This window comes from Sus scrofa, chromosome 3, assembly GCF_054392235.1.
Source record: "Sus scrofa isolate SSC_HxYL_T2T_F1_AM1 chromosome 3, Sscrofa_HxYL_maternal_Yorkshire_Landrace_v2.0, whole genome shotgun sequence".
Classification (NCBI taxonomy): Eukaryota; Metazoa; Chordata; class Mammalia; order Artiodactyla; family Suidae; genus Sus; species Sus scrofa.
The window spans coordinates 8,284,838-8,297,416 of NC_139385.1; the positions used below are offsets into that span (position 1 = coordinate 8,284,838).

At 61.9% G+C, this 12,579-nt stretch overlaps 3 protein-coding genes and 1 long non-coding RNA gene across 25 annotated transcripts in view; 2 read left to right on the forward strand and 2 right to left on the reverse strand.

Annotated features, from left to right (window-relative positions):
* AGFG2 (ArfGAP with FG repeats 2) overlaps nt 1–3,876 on the forward strand; it is a 22,013-nt gene extending 18,137 nt beyond the window's left edge. For both annotated transcript variants that reach the window (XM_013995456.3, XM_005661910.4), the window contains exons 8-13: nt 944–1,064; nt 1,250–1,332; nt 1,495–1,575; nt 2,282–2,413; nt 2,715–2,800; nt 3,106–3,876. In XM_013995456.3, the coding sequence (XP_013850910.1) occupies nt 944–1,064; nt 1,250–1,332; nt 1,495–1,575; nt 2,282–2,413; nt 2,715–2,800; nt 3,106–3,165 (563 nt within the window). In that variant the 3' untranslated portion in view covers nt 3,166–3,876. The remainder of the gene's footprint in view (nt 1–943; nt 1,065–1,249; nt 1,333–1,494; nt 1,576–2,281; nt 2,414–2,714; nt 2,801–3,105) is intronic.
* Nucleotides 1–8,489, reverse strand: part of LOC106509647 (uncharacterized) — an 11,464-nt gene extending 2,975 nt beyond the window's left edge. For 2 of the 19 annotated variants that reach the window (XR_014840172.1, XR_014840175.1), the window contains exons 1-5: nt 8,100–8,489; nt 7,093–7,272; nt 5,495–5,624; nt 4,503–4,628; nt 1,201–1,371 (exon numbers count right to left, since the gene is read on the reverse strand). This is a non-coding gene — a long non-coding RNA (uncharacterized LOC106509647). Of the gene's footprint in view, nt 1–1,200; nt 1,372–4,489; nt 4,629–4,854; nt 4,999–5,121; nt 5,311–5,494; nt 5,625–7,092; nt 7,273–7,593 lie in introns of those variants that run through there. The other 17 variants (XR_014840170.1, XR_014840176.1, XR_014840166.1 and 14 more) reach the window with 15 other exon arrangements.
* Nucleotides 7,911–10,661, forward strand: IRS3 (insulin receptor substrate 3). 2 transcript variants are annotated; one of them, XM_013995452.3, is made up of 2 exons: nt 7,911–8,570; nt 8,648–10,661. In XM_013995452.3, the coding sequence occupies exons 1-2, from the start codon at nt 8,165–8,167 to the stop codon at nt 9,889–9,891; spliced, it is 1,650 nt and encodes a 549-aa protein (XP_013850906.2). In that variant the 5' UTR covers nt 7,911–8,164; the 3' UTR covers nt 9,892–10,661. The 2 variants fall into 2 exon arrangements, with proteins under 2 accessions (XP_013850906.2, XP_013850907.2); XM_013995453.3 differs by having other exon boundaries at nt 8,759–10,661.
* Nucleotides 10,662–10,781: 120 nt separating this feature from the next.
* Nucleotides 10,782–12,475, reverse strand: SAP25 (Sin3A associated protein 25). 2 transcript variants are annotated; one of them, XM_003124361.6, is made up of 6 exons: nt 12,156–12,475; nt 11,853–11,953; nt 11,656–11,762; nt 11,415–11,562; nt 11,238–11,335; nt 10,782–11,154 (listed from the first exon to the last, which is right to left on the reverse strand). In XM_003124361.6, exons 1-6 carry the CDS (start codon nt 12,287–12,289, stop codon nt 10,861–10,863), a joined length of 882 nt encoding a protein of 293 aa, XP_003124409.4. In that variant the 5' UTR covers nt 12,290–12,475; the 3' UTR covers nt 10,782–10,860. The 2 variants fall into 2 exon arrangements, with proteins under 2 accessions (XP_003124409.4, XP_084872804.1); XM_085016678.1 differs by having other exon boundaries at nt 11,656–11,777.
* Between the last annotated feature and the right edge of the window lie 104 nt (nt 12,476–12,579).

A 12,579-nucleotide genomic window follows, 5' to 3' on the forward strand; every position in this document is an offset into this window, starting at 1 on the left:
AGTACTCAGGGTTTCTAGAACTTGCCCTGAGGGCAGTTTTGTAAAGCTTCCCCTAGGAGGCTTGCCCTCCCTGCTTTTTCTTTACCTTTTTTTCTTTCTTTCTTTTTTTTTTTGGTCTTTTGAGGGCCGCACCTGCAGCACATGGAGGTCCCCCAGGCTAGGGGTCTAATCAGAGCTGTTGCTGCCAGCCTGCGCCACAGCCACAGCAATGCCAGATCCAAGCCATGTCTGCAACCTACACCACAGCTCACAGCAACGCCAGATCCTTAACCCACTAAGTGAGGCCAGGCATTGAATCCGTGTCCTCATGGATGCTAGCCGGGTTCACTAACCACTGGGCCACGACGGGAACTCCCCTCCCTGCTTTTTCTGTTCAGCTGTGAAGACCAGGGAGCACAGGGTCCCAGCCCTGCGCTGAGGTCGTGACAGGGGTCTCCTGAGGGGTGGAGGTGGCTCGGCCGGCAGTGGGAACGGTGCTGGCGAAGATTTACGCCCCTCACCTCCACGGCCATCTCCTCATTCAGGAGTCTCCCGAGTGTCCCTGAGCCCCTCTGCCCTTCCCGGCTCCTCCCCAGCTCCTTCCCCTGCCCCTTCACATCATTTCTCCACACGTGGAAATGCTGGTTTAGGCAAAGGATGAATTTTCCATCTCTTAAGGAAAAAATGGGAAGCGGAAGCCAAACTAGAGCAGGAGGGACAAGGACCTGCCTGAGCAAACACTGCTCTCCTCTCAGGGCCGGCGGTTTGGAGCACTAGGGAGCCCGAGATTCAGGTTGCCTAGAATTCCCAGTGGGAGACAAGCCGTCCTGAACTGGGCGGTCAGGAGGAGGGGCTGGCTCAGAGGACCCCGCTGGTGCCGTCCCTCCACCGCACCCCTGCCTCCATCCCCCTCCAGTCCGGTCTCACGCCCGCACTCCCTGTTCTGCTTCTTGTGCCTGCCCAGGGAGCAGCCAAGCGACTCCATTTGGTGCCTCTCCTCTTGCACCTGCCGGTCAGCCCAACAACCTGGGAGATATGGGCAGCCTGCTGGGACCGGGGGCATCAGCTGGAGGCATCCCTAACAGGTAGGACCAGACGTCGGGAGCTTGGCGTCGGGCAGGAGAGCCAGCCAAGCAGGCCTGGCCTCGCCTTCCCAGCCCGCTCCGCCCCTCCCTTTGGGCAGGACGTGTTCGCTGTCTCCCCGTCCCATGCCCAGCTTACCCCTTGGTGCTGGATGACGTGCATGCTGACTTCTCTCCTTGTATGGCAGTGTCTTCGGGATAGCCAGCCAGGTCCCCACGCTTCAGTCAGCCCCCACTGGTGGAGGCAGCAGCACAGGGCTTGCCTTTGGAGGTGAGTCTCGTGTAGCCACCCAGAAGGAAATCGGAGACTCTGGACAGGGAGGAGGGGAGAGAGGCGGAGCAGGGCTGAGACGGATGTTGTTACCACAATATTAACCAAATGAGGAAAAATAACCATCCTTCCTCCTGCCTCTACCCCACGCCACCTGAGCAGCCTTCAACCCCTTCACGGCACCTGCTGCTCACCCCCAGCTGCCTTCCACCAACCCGTTCCAGCCCAATGGTTTGGCCACAGGTAAGCCTCCCCGACGTCCCCCCGGCCCTGACTCCAGAGTCACCAGCCCAGGACAGACCGGTTTAATTTCCAGGCCACCTAGTGGGCAAAAAGTAGAGGCACTCAGTCAGCAAGTCAGAACGTCAGAGTTAGAAAGAATTGCACCTCTCACCTGAGCCGCCTTTGGCTTCCCGCTGGGAGCCCGGCCTCCTCCTCCTCTCCGGCTCCACCCGACACCACGGCCCCATCCCCTGCCCTCTCAGCCAGAGCCCTGGGGTCTCCTCAGCGTCAAGTTCATACCCCCCCCCTTTTTTTTTTTTTTGGTTCTCAAAGCCTTGAGGCCAGGAAGAGAACATCATACTTGCTACCAAGCTGACCCACGAGGCAGGCCCAACAACTGGGGCTTTGCCGCTGTTGTCTGACTTTCACGGCTTGGCCCCAGTCTTAGAGATGGGAGAACAGCGTTAGTTTATGCCGTTTAAGGGCAGCTGCCCCCAGTTCCATGCTGTACCCATGCTCATAACCACCCGGCTCTCCGGGCCACGGGCCACGGGCAGGAGAGGGCAGGTTTGGCAGGATGCGTGGAAGCTCGGTCGGGGTCCCTCCACTGGGGGCCTCTGGGTAGGAAAAGACGACACATTTCCCCACCTTGGAGGGACTTAGGAAGAACTGTGCTCCCGCGTACCTTCCAGAACCTCACCTGAGCCCCCCATCCCTCCCCCCACAGGACCCGGCTTCGGGATGAGCAGTGCGGGGCCTGGCTTCCCCCAGACAGTGCCCCCCGCCGCCGGGGCCTTTTCCAGCCCCTTCCCACCCGCGCTCTTCCCCGCCCAGCCCTCTGGGCCGCAGCAGCCGGACGGTAAGGGATTCAGACCTTCAGACCGCCCTCCTCTCTTCCCATGCCCGCCCGGCGGCCCGGGTGAGAAAACCAGTCAGGAATATGTACCATGGAGACGGCCCTCTGAGCTAGCGCCCCTCTGGGCCAGGAAGCGGGGACCAGGGAAGCCACAGACCTGCCTGTGCCCCCTGACTGTTCCACACGGTCACTGCCGCCCTTGGGAAGGCCCCTGTGGCCGCTTCAACCTCGGGATGTGGCTGTGCCTGCCCTGCAGGGAGCCGGGCTCAGGGGCGGCAGCTGAGCTTTTCCTCTTGCCTCCCAGGCTCTTCCTTCGGAGACCTGGGACCCGCCAAGCTGGGGCAGAGGCCCCTGAGCCAGCCGGCCGGGATCTCCACCAACCCCTTCATGGTGAGCGTCCCGGTGCGGTGCCAGCCCGGGTGTGGGACGGGGCCTTTCATGCTGGGGGCTGGGGACAGAACCGCCCCAGGAGCAGAGGGCCACATGGGACCCCTCATTCCCCTTCCTCGGGAAACTCCAAGCAGGGAAGCGTGGGCTCGTGAGGGGACCTCGTCTCAGCCCCACCGTTGTCCACACTCCCCCCGCCTCACCTCCCCAGTTATTTTGAGGGAAAAAGAATCCTGAGCTGCACTTCGTCTGGGGCCTCTGGCTTTTCCTCCCTAATCTAACGATTTGTGGTTGTTGTTTCTTTCTAGACTGGATCCTCATCAAGCCCATTTGCCTCCAAACCTCCGACCACCAACCCCTTCTTGTAGCACTGTGTCCTGGGGGGGCCTGCTCTCTGGGCCCCTCTTCTCCCTGGAGCTCTGATGACCACTAGCCTGTGGCATTTCTGCGGGTCTGAGACCAGATGGGTCTTGTTTTGCAGGGTGGGGGGCTGGGGATGGTGGAGGTGCTGATGCTTTGCTTGGGGCTTGCAGATCAAAGGGCAGCTCCCCGGGGTCAGCTGCCCCAAGGCTTCCTCCCTCCAGCCCTGACCCAGGCAGGGGGCCCAGGAGGCGAGATGGCAGGGCCTGGCCTAGAGGAGCAGTGGTGTTTCATTCTGCAAATTATTAATTATGACAGTAATCCTCTGTCCCTCCTGCCCTTCACGCCCAGCCCTGTGGGCGGAGGAAGTCGTGGGCACAGCCCTCCCCCATGCCAGCTTTCCAGCGCTGTTCTCCTCGTGGACAGAAGCACAGTGGGGAAAGTAGGGCAAAGGGGGAGATGAGGCGTGCATGGTGTTGATGTGGTGACCAGACGGGCGAGGAGCGGGGCGGGGGGGTGTCAGCACCCCCTTTCCCCATGTGTTTGCTTCCCCAGCTCCTCCCATGTCCTGGGCACTCAGGATGAATGGTTTTAGCTGCGTACTTACACATGCCCAGCTCCTGGCAAGCACTTTAGTTCGCTGCGGTGTCATGTTTGGATATCAGTGTTTTATATTTATACATAGAGAATTTTCTAATATAGCCTATTATACATACAAATATATATATGCACACGCACGCACGCGCAGACCCCCACGCCGGCTCCCTCCCGCTCCAGACAGCTCCTTCCCATGGGGAATGGAACGAATCCCTATCTGTGCCTCAACCAGGGGGTCGGGGGGAGGGAGCCACACGTCCTGACCACCCCCAGAGCCTGGGCTTTTCCGGGGAAAGGCTTTGTGCAATTGGCTGTTTTTTTCCTTTCTTTTCCTCACGTGCCTTCCCCATCCTACCCCGCCCCCAGATCCCTGCACCAAAGCTGTTGCAGGCAATGTTGGAAAAGAACTGCATTTGAAAGAAAAAAAAAAAAAAAGGCTCTCAGGGTCTTGCTTGGGACGAGCTTGAGGGGCCTCATGTCCATCAGTGTGACTGCCTGGGTTGGTGACAGCGTGGCTGTTGGCCAGGGACAGAGTCGGTCCCTGTCTGAGGTGGAGTCCAGTTTCAGCCGCTGGGAGAGCTGGGGGGAGCAGACTTTGGGGGCAGGAAGGGGGACCAGGGTGGGGCCTCATCAGATACAGCACTCCCAGGTCAGGGGCCTCCTCAGACCCTTTCCACGTGGGGTGTTGTGTCAACGGCTGGCCTGTTTGTGTGGTGACAAGACAGGTGGCTTGGGTTAAACACCTCACCTGGCGAAGAGGCCCAGTTTCGCCCTGCTGCCTCAAGCAGCTCCCTTTCCACCGTCACCGTCTGGCCCCTCTGCCGTCCCTTCTTGGGATTTCCCTGGGTCTCTCCACTCAGTGACCTTGAAGAGCCTGCCAGCAAGAAGCAGTGGGGACAGTGTTACCACTTACTTACTTTGAGGGTTTTTCTGTAAATACCTTCAACTGCTCTACCTTCCCAAGGCTCAGGCCCCAGCCTGTCCTGTTCCTGTTCTCCAGGCTCTACCCTCCTCCCATCTCCTGGTGGCGCCCCCAGGGTGGCTGGACCACCATCTGTTTTCCCCTGGGTGTTTCATGTTCTGGCCCCTCCACCTGTTACCTGTTTCCCATTCTCTGCCCAGAGCCAGAGAGGGAGGGAAGCTGAAATCTCTGTGGTCTTTTCTTCTTGTGCCCCCGCCCTCACCATTCCTAACCTCAAACTCTGAGGTTTGGATGTGAGATTTAAAGGACCAGGCGCTGCAGTGCCTCGTACTGTGTGTTTCAGTCACATGCCTGCTGTTTCCCAGGGATCTTGGACTGCTTGGTGCCTGAACCCAGGGACCTCCCTGCAGTCCCCCCTCCACGCCTCCCAGTCACTGTGTCCTACATGGACCCCAGCCAGCTCACTGGCCAGGGCAGGGTGATCGGGCAGCAAAGTTGAAGTTACGCTGGGTCAGCCTCCGACTCCAGAGCAGACAAAGCAAGAGTTCCCTAGGGAATAGGCTGACACCAGGACTGCAGCAGCCTCTGGGCACCCTTCCTCCAGGCAGGCAGCAAGGATGGAAAAATCCCCGGCCTGCAAGGAAATGTCCAAATGACAGGCTGTCTTCCCCCTGCCCTGCGGCCTCCAGGGCCTCCTTGCAGACCCTGCCTGGTGATTACAAATTGGGACCCACACTGTGAGACTGGAAGGACACCTGCACTGCCACCAGGCTTCTGAACAAGTCCTCATGTCCCCATGGCCAAGGCTGTGACCGTACCCCGCAGGCAACAGTCTTCTGATTTGAGCCCAGCCTTCAGCGGGTCCCCAACAGCTGCCTCTGTGGATGAAGAAGCAGGAGCTGGTCCCCAGGACCTCTGTCAAGCTCTCCATTCTCTCCACAGTGGAACCTGGTAGCCATGCGGCGGGGGGGGGGGGGGGGGGGATGAAGAAGGGGATGGCACTGTCCCTGAGTCCCCCTCCACAGAGGAGTGACAACTTGGGATGGAGGAGAGAGGGCCACAGGAGAAGATCCTGGCCTTAGTGCCCCAGTCTCCTCCCTGTAGGTGCCTCTTTGGTAACAAGTCTCCCGCAGGCACTTGGAATGCGGAGATCTCGCCCCAAGGGCGCGCTGCACCTGCGCCCGGCAGGGACACGCAGGTGGAGCCCCTCAGGTTGGGGGAGGTGCTCTCACCCAGCAGAGCTGAGGTTCTGCAACTTCCTGTCCCTAGGGAGCAACCCTAGTTACCAGGGCAACAGGCTAAAATAAATCTTGTCTGGGTAGAGCCAAGGGCAATACTGTTGCCAGGGCAACTGATGAGGTCAGTTGTTGGGCTCCAGGCTCTTCCTGGTACCCAGCAAGCTAAATCACCTGGCACTGATTACCAACCCACTCGACCACCCGCCCAGGACCCAGGCACTGGGATCCCTGCTGCTTCCTGCTTTATATGTACCCAGCACTTAGAGAGTCAAAGACGCGAGGCGGTCTAGGCTGGTCTCTGTGACAGTGGCTGTGATTTCACAAGCACTGGACTGCTGCAAGGGGGACTGGATGATGGGAGCAGGAAGGAGTGGCTGTGAAGAGCCCTCCTGTGGGTAGCTTCAAATCAAGCCTGGGGAGGAAGGCTCCAGCCAGGAGCACAGCAGGCACGTGGGCTCCATGGGTGCCCTGCTCCTTAGGGCAGCACCAAGACTAGGAAAGGGAGGGGCCAGCAGATGTCTTTTGTGTTCCTGCCACTTCGCACATGGTGCATATGTCAAGGCTACACTGGAGGCGATGGCCGGGGACATACTTATGTCCTGGTGTCAGCTTAAGGATCTATGACATATCTGCCTCTCCCTGGCCAACACCTATTGATGGTGGAGGCTGCCACAGGCCCCCCCATGTACCACGTGAGCTGCCAGCACCTCTCCCGCACCTTAGAGAGGCGCTGGCTGACCTGAGAGGCACCTGGAGTAGGCACTGGGTACCACCTGCCTGCTGGCCAGATGCCCATCCTCACGATGCCAGGCAGTGCCCTGCATCATGCTGGCAACATGACCTGTAAAGGATGTTCGAGGATGCCAGCCTCCCTGTCCACTAAACCATTGGCTCCTCTGGTATCCCAGCTCCTTCCTCCAAGGCCTGGGTGGGAAGCCCCGCCAGCCCTGCTTGGGCTTTCCTGACCCTTGAACTAGTCTATGAAAACGAACCAGATGGCCTTGCTTCAGTACTCCTGTTACAGCTCCTTCCTCACCTGAAGGCACTCCTCCCCCAAATACCATCTTTAACTGGGGCCACAGCTGCCCCCTTCCCCTCCCCAACCCTCAGCTCTCCCAGGGCCCTTCAGGTATCCTGCTTGCCAGGACAGGGATATCATAAGGTCCTCTAAGGCCCACCTGTCAACCCGTGGTTTGTCTTGCAGAGTGTACACTGACCAGCGCCATGGCCCCCGCCGTCAGCAGGTGGTCCTTGGAAGGATCAGAGGCGGGTGTAGGGCGTTCCTGCTATGGCACGGGTCGCAGCTGAGGCTCGGATTTGATTCCTGTCCCAGGAACCTTCATAGGTGGCAGGTGTGGCTGAAAAAGGGGAAAAAAGAAATGGATGTAAAAGTGCCTGAATCCCAACCCCATTTCAAACTTCTTGGGATGCAAGGGGGCAAAGGGTACCCCCATGAAGACACCTCCTGTCACCCCAACCCTGCAGAGAACCTGAACCTCCAGCTCCACCGAGGTCAACTTAGCCCAGTGCTCGGCGGCCCTGGCTCCTAGGATTACTTGGAAAGGAAGAGAACAGAACCATTCTGAGCGGGACCGGGGAGGCAGGGGACACGGGTGCTGGCGGCCTAGAGCCGGAAGGGGGTCCCGCTGTAAAGGCAGCCGGCTTAGCAGCCCCCTTACCTCCAGGACTGCGGACGAGGCCGCCAGCGGTCACCACGGACGTAGCTCCACGCACACTCTCTTCACCTCACAGCTTTCTCCGCGCTCAGGTCGGGTCAGAAGAGACGCCCCCAACACCTCCCCGCCCCGGCACCAGCCCAGGCCGAGGCCGCCTCTCCCGCACTCGGCAACTCAAACTCCACGCCCACCGCGCGGAGTCCAGCTCCGGGGCGCGTGAGGGTTAACCTCGCGGGGGTGGGGACTTGGGCGCAGTCGGCGTTGGGAGGGAGGGGAGAGGAGGCGGCGGGAGGCCACTGGGTTGAGGCTCCGAGCCCGGCGGAGCCTCGGGTGTCTCAGGCCGTCGAGCAGTCACTGGGTCACACGCTGCGCGCAGCGAGGGGCCACTGCAGACCCCCTGCCCCAAACTTCAAGTCGGGAGCGGGGGAGAGAGACGCCGGGCATTAAGGCAGTGGCAGCCTGTCAGGACGCTGCCCCCTCCCCCGGGACCGCTACCTCTAGAACCCCACCTCGGCGAGCCTCTTCCCAGCCGTCTCCGCTCCTGCTCCGGCCACTTGGTCGCCTTTGGCCCAGGATGAAGCCCAGAGGCGGCGGCGGCGGCAGCCCCACGACGGCCCCGGAGTCTGAGTCGGCCGACGTGGCCCTGGGTCCGCTGTCGCCCTGGGCCTGCCCGGCTGACGTGCGGCTCTGCGGCCACCTTCGGAAGCACAAGTCCCAGCACCGCCGCTTCTTCGTGCTCCGCGCGGACCCGCCGCGCCTCGAGTGTTACGAGAGCGAGAAGAAGTTCCACGCCGGCCGAGCGGCTCCCAAGCTCAGCGTGAGCCTGACGGGCGCGTGCACCATCAGCAAGCGCGTAGACGCGCGCCAGCGCCACCTGATCTTCCTCTTCACCGCCGACCGCAGCCTGGGCGTGGCGGCGGCCAGCGAGGCGGAGCAGCAGGCGTGGTACAGCGCCCTGCTTGAGGCGCGCGCCGCCGCCGGTGAGGCCCAAGCCCAGGGTGGGAGGGTGGGGGGGTGATCGTGGATTTGGCTTATCCGTAGGCTGTCCCTCCCCCAGGTCTCCGAAATCCAATCCAAAATGAAGCGTTTACGCGTTGTCAGTCCCCGGGGCACACTGACTCCAAGCTCCCGGCCCAGAAGCTCTGTGACCCGCCTGTTGTCTCTCCAGGGCCCAGCTCCCACGAGGACCCCGAGGCCTGGATGCTCGCTCCGTTTCAGGACATCTGGCCCGTGACGCTGCGGCCCAAGGGGCTGGGGCAGACACGAGGCCTGGGCAGCGGCGGCTACTGCTTGTGCCTGGGTTCCGGGGTACTGAGCCTGCTGCGGAAGCCCAGGGGCAGAAGCTCCAGGGCCACCCAGGCACCTCCGCCCCCAGCCCTGCGCCTGTCCCTGCTCAGCGTGCGCCGCTGTGGTCACGCAGACTCTTTCTTCTTCCTGGAGCTCGGGCGCTCAGCACCCACAGGTCCCGGGGAGCTGTGGCTACAGGCGCCCGATGCTGTGATGGCCCAAAGCATTCACGAGACTGTCCTGGCCGCCATGAAGCGAATCGGGGACACTGGTGCTAGTGGCAGGACTGAGCCACTGCCAAGAAAGCCCCCGACGAGGGCCCCCAGACCCTCTGAGACCCCAGCCTCTGCGGCTCAATCAGGCAGCCTGAACCGTCTGGGGTGCCCTAGTGAGAGGAGCGAGCAAGCAACCCCTAAGACGCTGGCGATGCTGGGGGCAGCGGCCTCACAGCCTGAGGGGTTGGGGCGGGGCGGGGGCTACATAACCATGGGAGCCAGGAGAGACTACGTGCCCATGGGAGACGGGCAAGCCAACAGCTACGTGGTGATGGCGCCCCTGGGCCTCCCTGCCTCGGCCAAAGCCGCTCCCCATCAGCCACCTCTGGATGGCGGGCACTCTGAATACGTGTCCATGAGCCGCTGTGCACCACGGTCCCTTTTCTTGAGCTCTTTGCCCGGTTCCTACAGGCCTGGGGCCGGGGAGCCTGAAACGGGGCTCCAAAGCCCTCGTCTGCGCGTCGGAGACAGCTGGGGCCCCACAGGGGCTCAGCCCTGCTTGCAGCCGCCGTCAGAGCTGGCCGGGGAGTACGTGTGCATCGAGTACTCGGACCACGTAGCCACACCCGAAACCCCCGCCAGCTGCCTCAACTACGTCGACCTGGACCTGGTCCCTCCCCTGGAGGCGGGAGGCAACGCCCCCGGGGCCAGGCACGGCCCGCACAGCTACGCCCGCATAGAGTTCCAGAACTCTGGGGAGGCCCGAGGGAGGAGACCCTGGCAACCCCGTCTGGTTTAACTGACAGACGGAGACGGCGGGAGAAAACAGGGCAAAGTTAAGAGTGCTTTCCTGCCCACGCCCCTCAACCCCACAGACCCCTTCCCTGAGACGGAGAGGCTCTAAAGCAGAGATGTCCCCTAGGAGGTGTGACCCGCAGAGGCTTGCTAAGCTGCTTCTTGGGGCCTGGTGCCCACTCCGCCCCTTTCAGCTGTGCCGCCTGGGAAATCTTTGGGAGGAGGTTCCCCAAGAAGCTGGATTCTTTTAAGGGAGAAAATTCTAGAACTCTCCCTCCCCTTGAAAACAAACCCCCAAAACGTCCACAACCTCACAGATTTCTGGACATTCTCAGCCAAAGCCCTGATCCTGTTTCCCCCAGAGGCCCCGCAGCATCACTCCAGAGCCTTAAGTCAGGCCCCTGCCCCGGCCTCGGCTGCGGAAGATATGGACCTGGACCTGCCCCTGCCCCTCCCCCGCAGGCCCGCAGGGCTGGCCTGGTGTATCTTTGGAGCCAAAGAACCACCCCCGAGACATACACACACGTCCAGCCTCAGGGCTGAACTCCTGGGGCCCCAGAGCACCAGGAGTCCTACACTAGGGCCTCCCCAAAGTGAGGCACCCCCTTACTCCCTAGTTTCCCTCTCCCAACGCCAGCTCTGTGCTCACGATCCTCCCTGCTCCCAGAGCTGGCAGAGCTGATGGAGTCCTTGCTTCCTATATAATTAGTCTAAGAGACTAGACTCCCCACCCCGCCCCCGACATTAAAGGTTCCCTGCTTGGTCAGCTGGAAAGATCTTAGGTCCATGGATTCCCCCGCCCTGGAGGGGGTGGGGAGGGCAGCCAAAACCGTGGTGGAGGAGGGGACCCCATCCCTGCCTCCACAACCCACTCTGCTATCTACCACGAGGAACTTGTCTGCAAACCAACACTGTTTTATTGTCAACAGAACCTGCCTGGGGAAGTAGGGGGCCCACTCTGCCCCCAGAGAGGCTATGGACCATGGGTGTCTGGGGTTCGTGGGAGAGATGGGTCAGTGCAGTGAGAACAGCTTTGGGCACCACTGGCACCCGGGTGGTCAGAGACGAGGTCTGGGGGGCCGGGAGGGGGCGGGGGAGCCCCGGAGAAGCTGGGCCTCGGCTCCCCCTGGCTCATCTGCAGGAGACCGGTGAGGGCGATCAGCTCGGGCCCACTGAGCCAGGCGGTGGGACAGCCAGAGGATGGAGTGGGGAGCACCCAGGGGGACATGATCGGGGGTGGGAGCAGCAGCTTCAGAGAGCCCATCACCTGAGGAGAGAGGAGGGGCAAGTGTCTCTTCCCAAGCCCTGCGGTGAGCGCTGGGGTGAGGCCAGGGCAGGAAGAGCGCTCACCTGCTGAGGGGGCTCGGACAGGTATAGGGGAACACGCTGCCCACAAGGCAGAAGAGGGTCTGAAAGAAAGACATCTTCACAGGACATCACAGGGAGCCCTGGGGAGGAGAAAGAAGCTACTAGGGCAGCAAGCTCTGCTCCGGTTCCCTGCAGAGCTGAGGGGACCAAGGGCAGTACCTGCATCCCTCGGCACCTGCTCTCGGCTCCAATGTCCTGTCAGACCCGGCCTGAGGCCTCTGCCTGAGACTGCCTCATACAGGGGCCAGAATGACGGATGACACAAAGTCCGGCCTGAGAAGGAGGCACCAGATGCACAGCTGGGTCCCTGGAGAGACAGGTGAGGTTCCTGCAGCTTCAGCCCCATCCCAAGGCAGCCCTGCCCCACCCGAGGCCAGAGCCGCAGGTACCCCCAACTCACCCACACCTGCCGTGGTTCTGCTTGAGCCTCATAGTTGGGGTCCCAAGGTGTTAGCAAGGTCATCCTTGATGGGGCCACCTCCCAGGTCATCTCGGGGGAGAGAGGACCTGGGGGGGAGGGGACTTGAAGCAATTAAGACAGGCTCAGGAATCGGTAAAAGCGTCTTAGGAGAAAAAATGGCAGGACCTTAAACCTACCTGGGGTTCCCGAGGACCGCTCTGCAGCCAAGCCTGGGGGCCTCCAAGGCAGCAGCTGCTCTTTCCAGGTCCAGGAAGGCCTTAGGGACCTGGGCTGAGGGCTGAGAGGGGGTGGTACTGAGATGCTCCAGTCACAGCCTCTCCCAGTCACCTCCCTGCTCCAAATCTGAGTTATTTCCAAGGCAGGCCCAAGGGTGCCCAGGGCGGGGAGAAGGATCACACCCATTCTTCAGCAGGGACACTGAGATTTTCTCACATTGTGGGCTCCTGTTTCCCCCAAGAGCCGCCAGCCAAGCCCCTCACCTGTCCTGTGGTGGTGTTTCCGGCTCCTCTCCAGAGTCCCAGGTCTGGCCGGGGTTACTGCCCATCCAGGGGCCTTGTTCCTCGGGCGCCGGCTCCCCGCCCGCGCCCCACCGCCGGGGGGTCCAGGGCAACATGCCCCGTCTGGGTGCAGGGCTGGGCAGCACCTCCGCGCCCTCCGCCCGCCTGGCCGCTCCTGGAACCCACTCGGGCTCTACCTCCCTTAGCGGCCAGCGGAGCCCTAAGCGTCCCGGTCCCCGCGAGCCCAGGTCGGCCCACCTCTCAGGGCCTCGCGACGCCGGCGCCCAGCGCGTTTCCGGGCCACGTGGCGCGCGCTCCCGCCGGGATCCCGTGGGCGCCCCCTGGCGGCGGGGGACCTGTGGCGCCCAGTGGAGATGCGGGCGACCCAGCTTTCGTTCGCAGACAC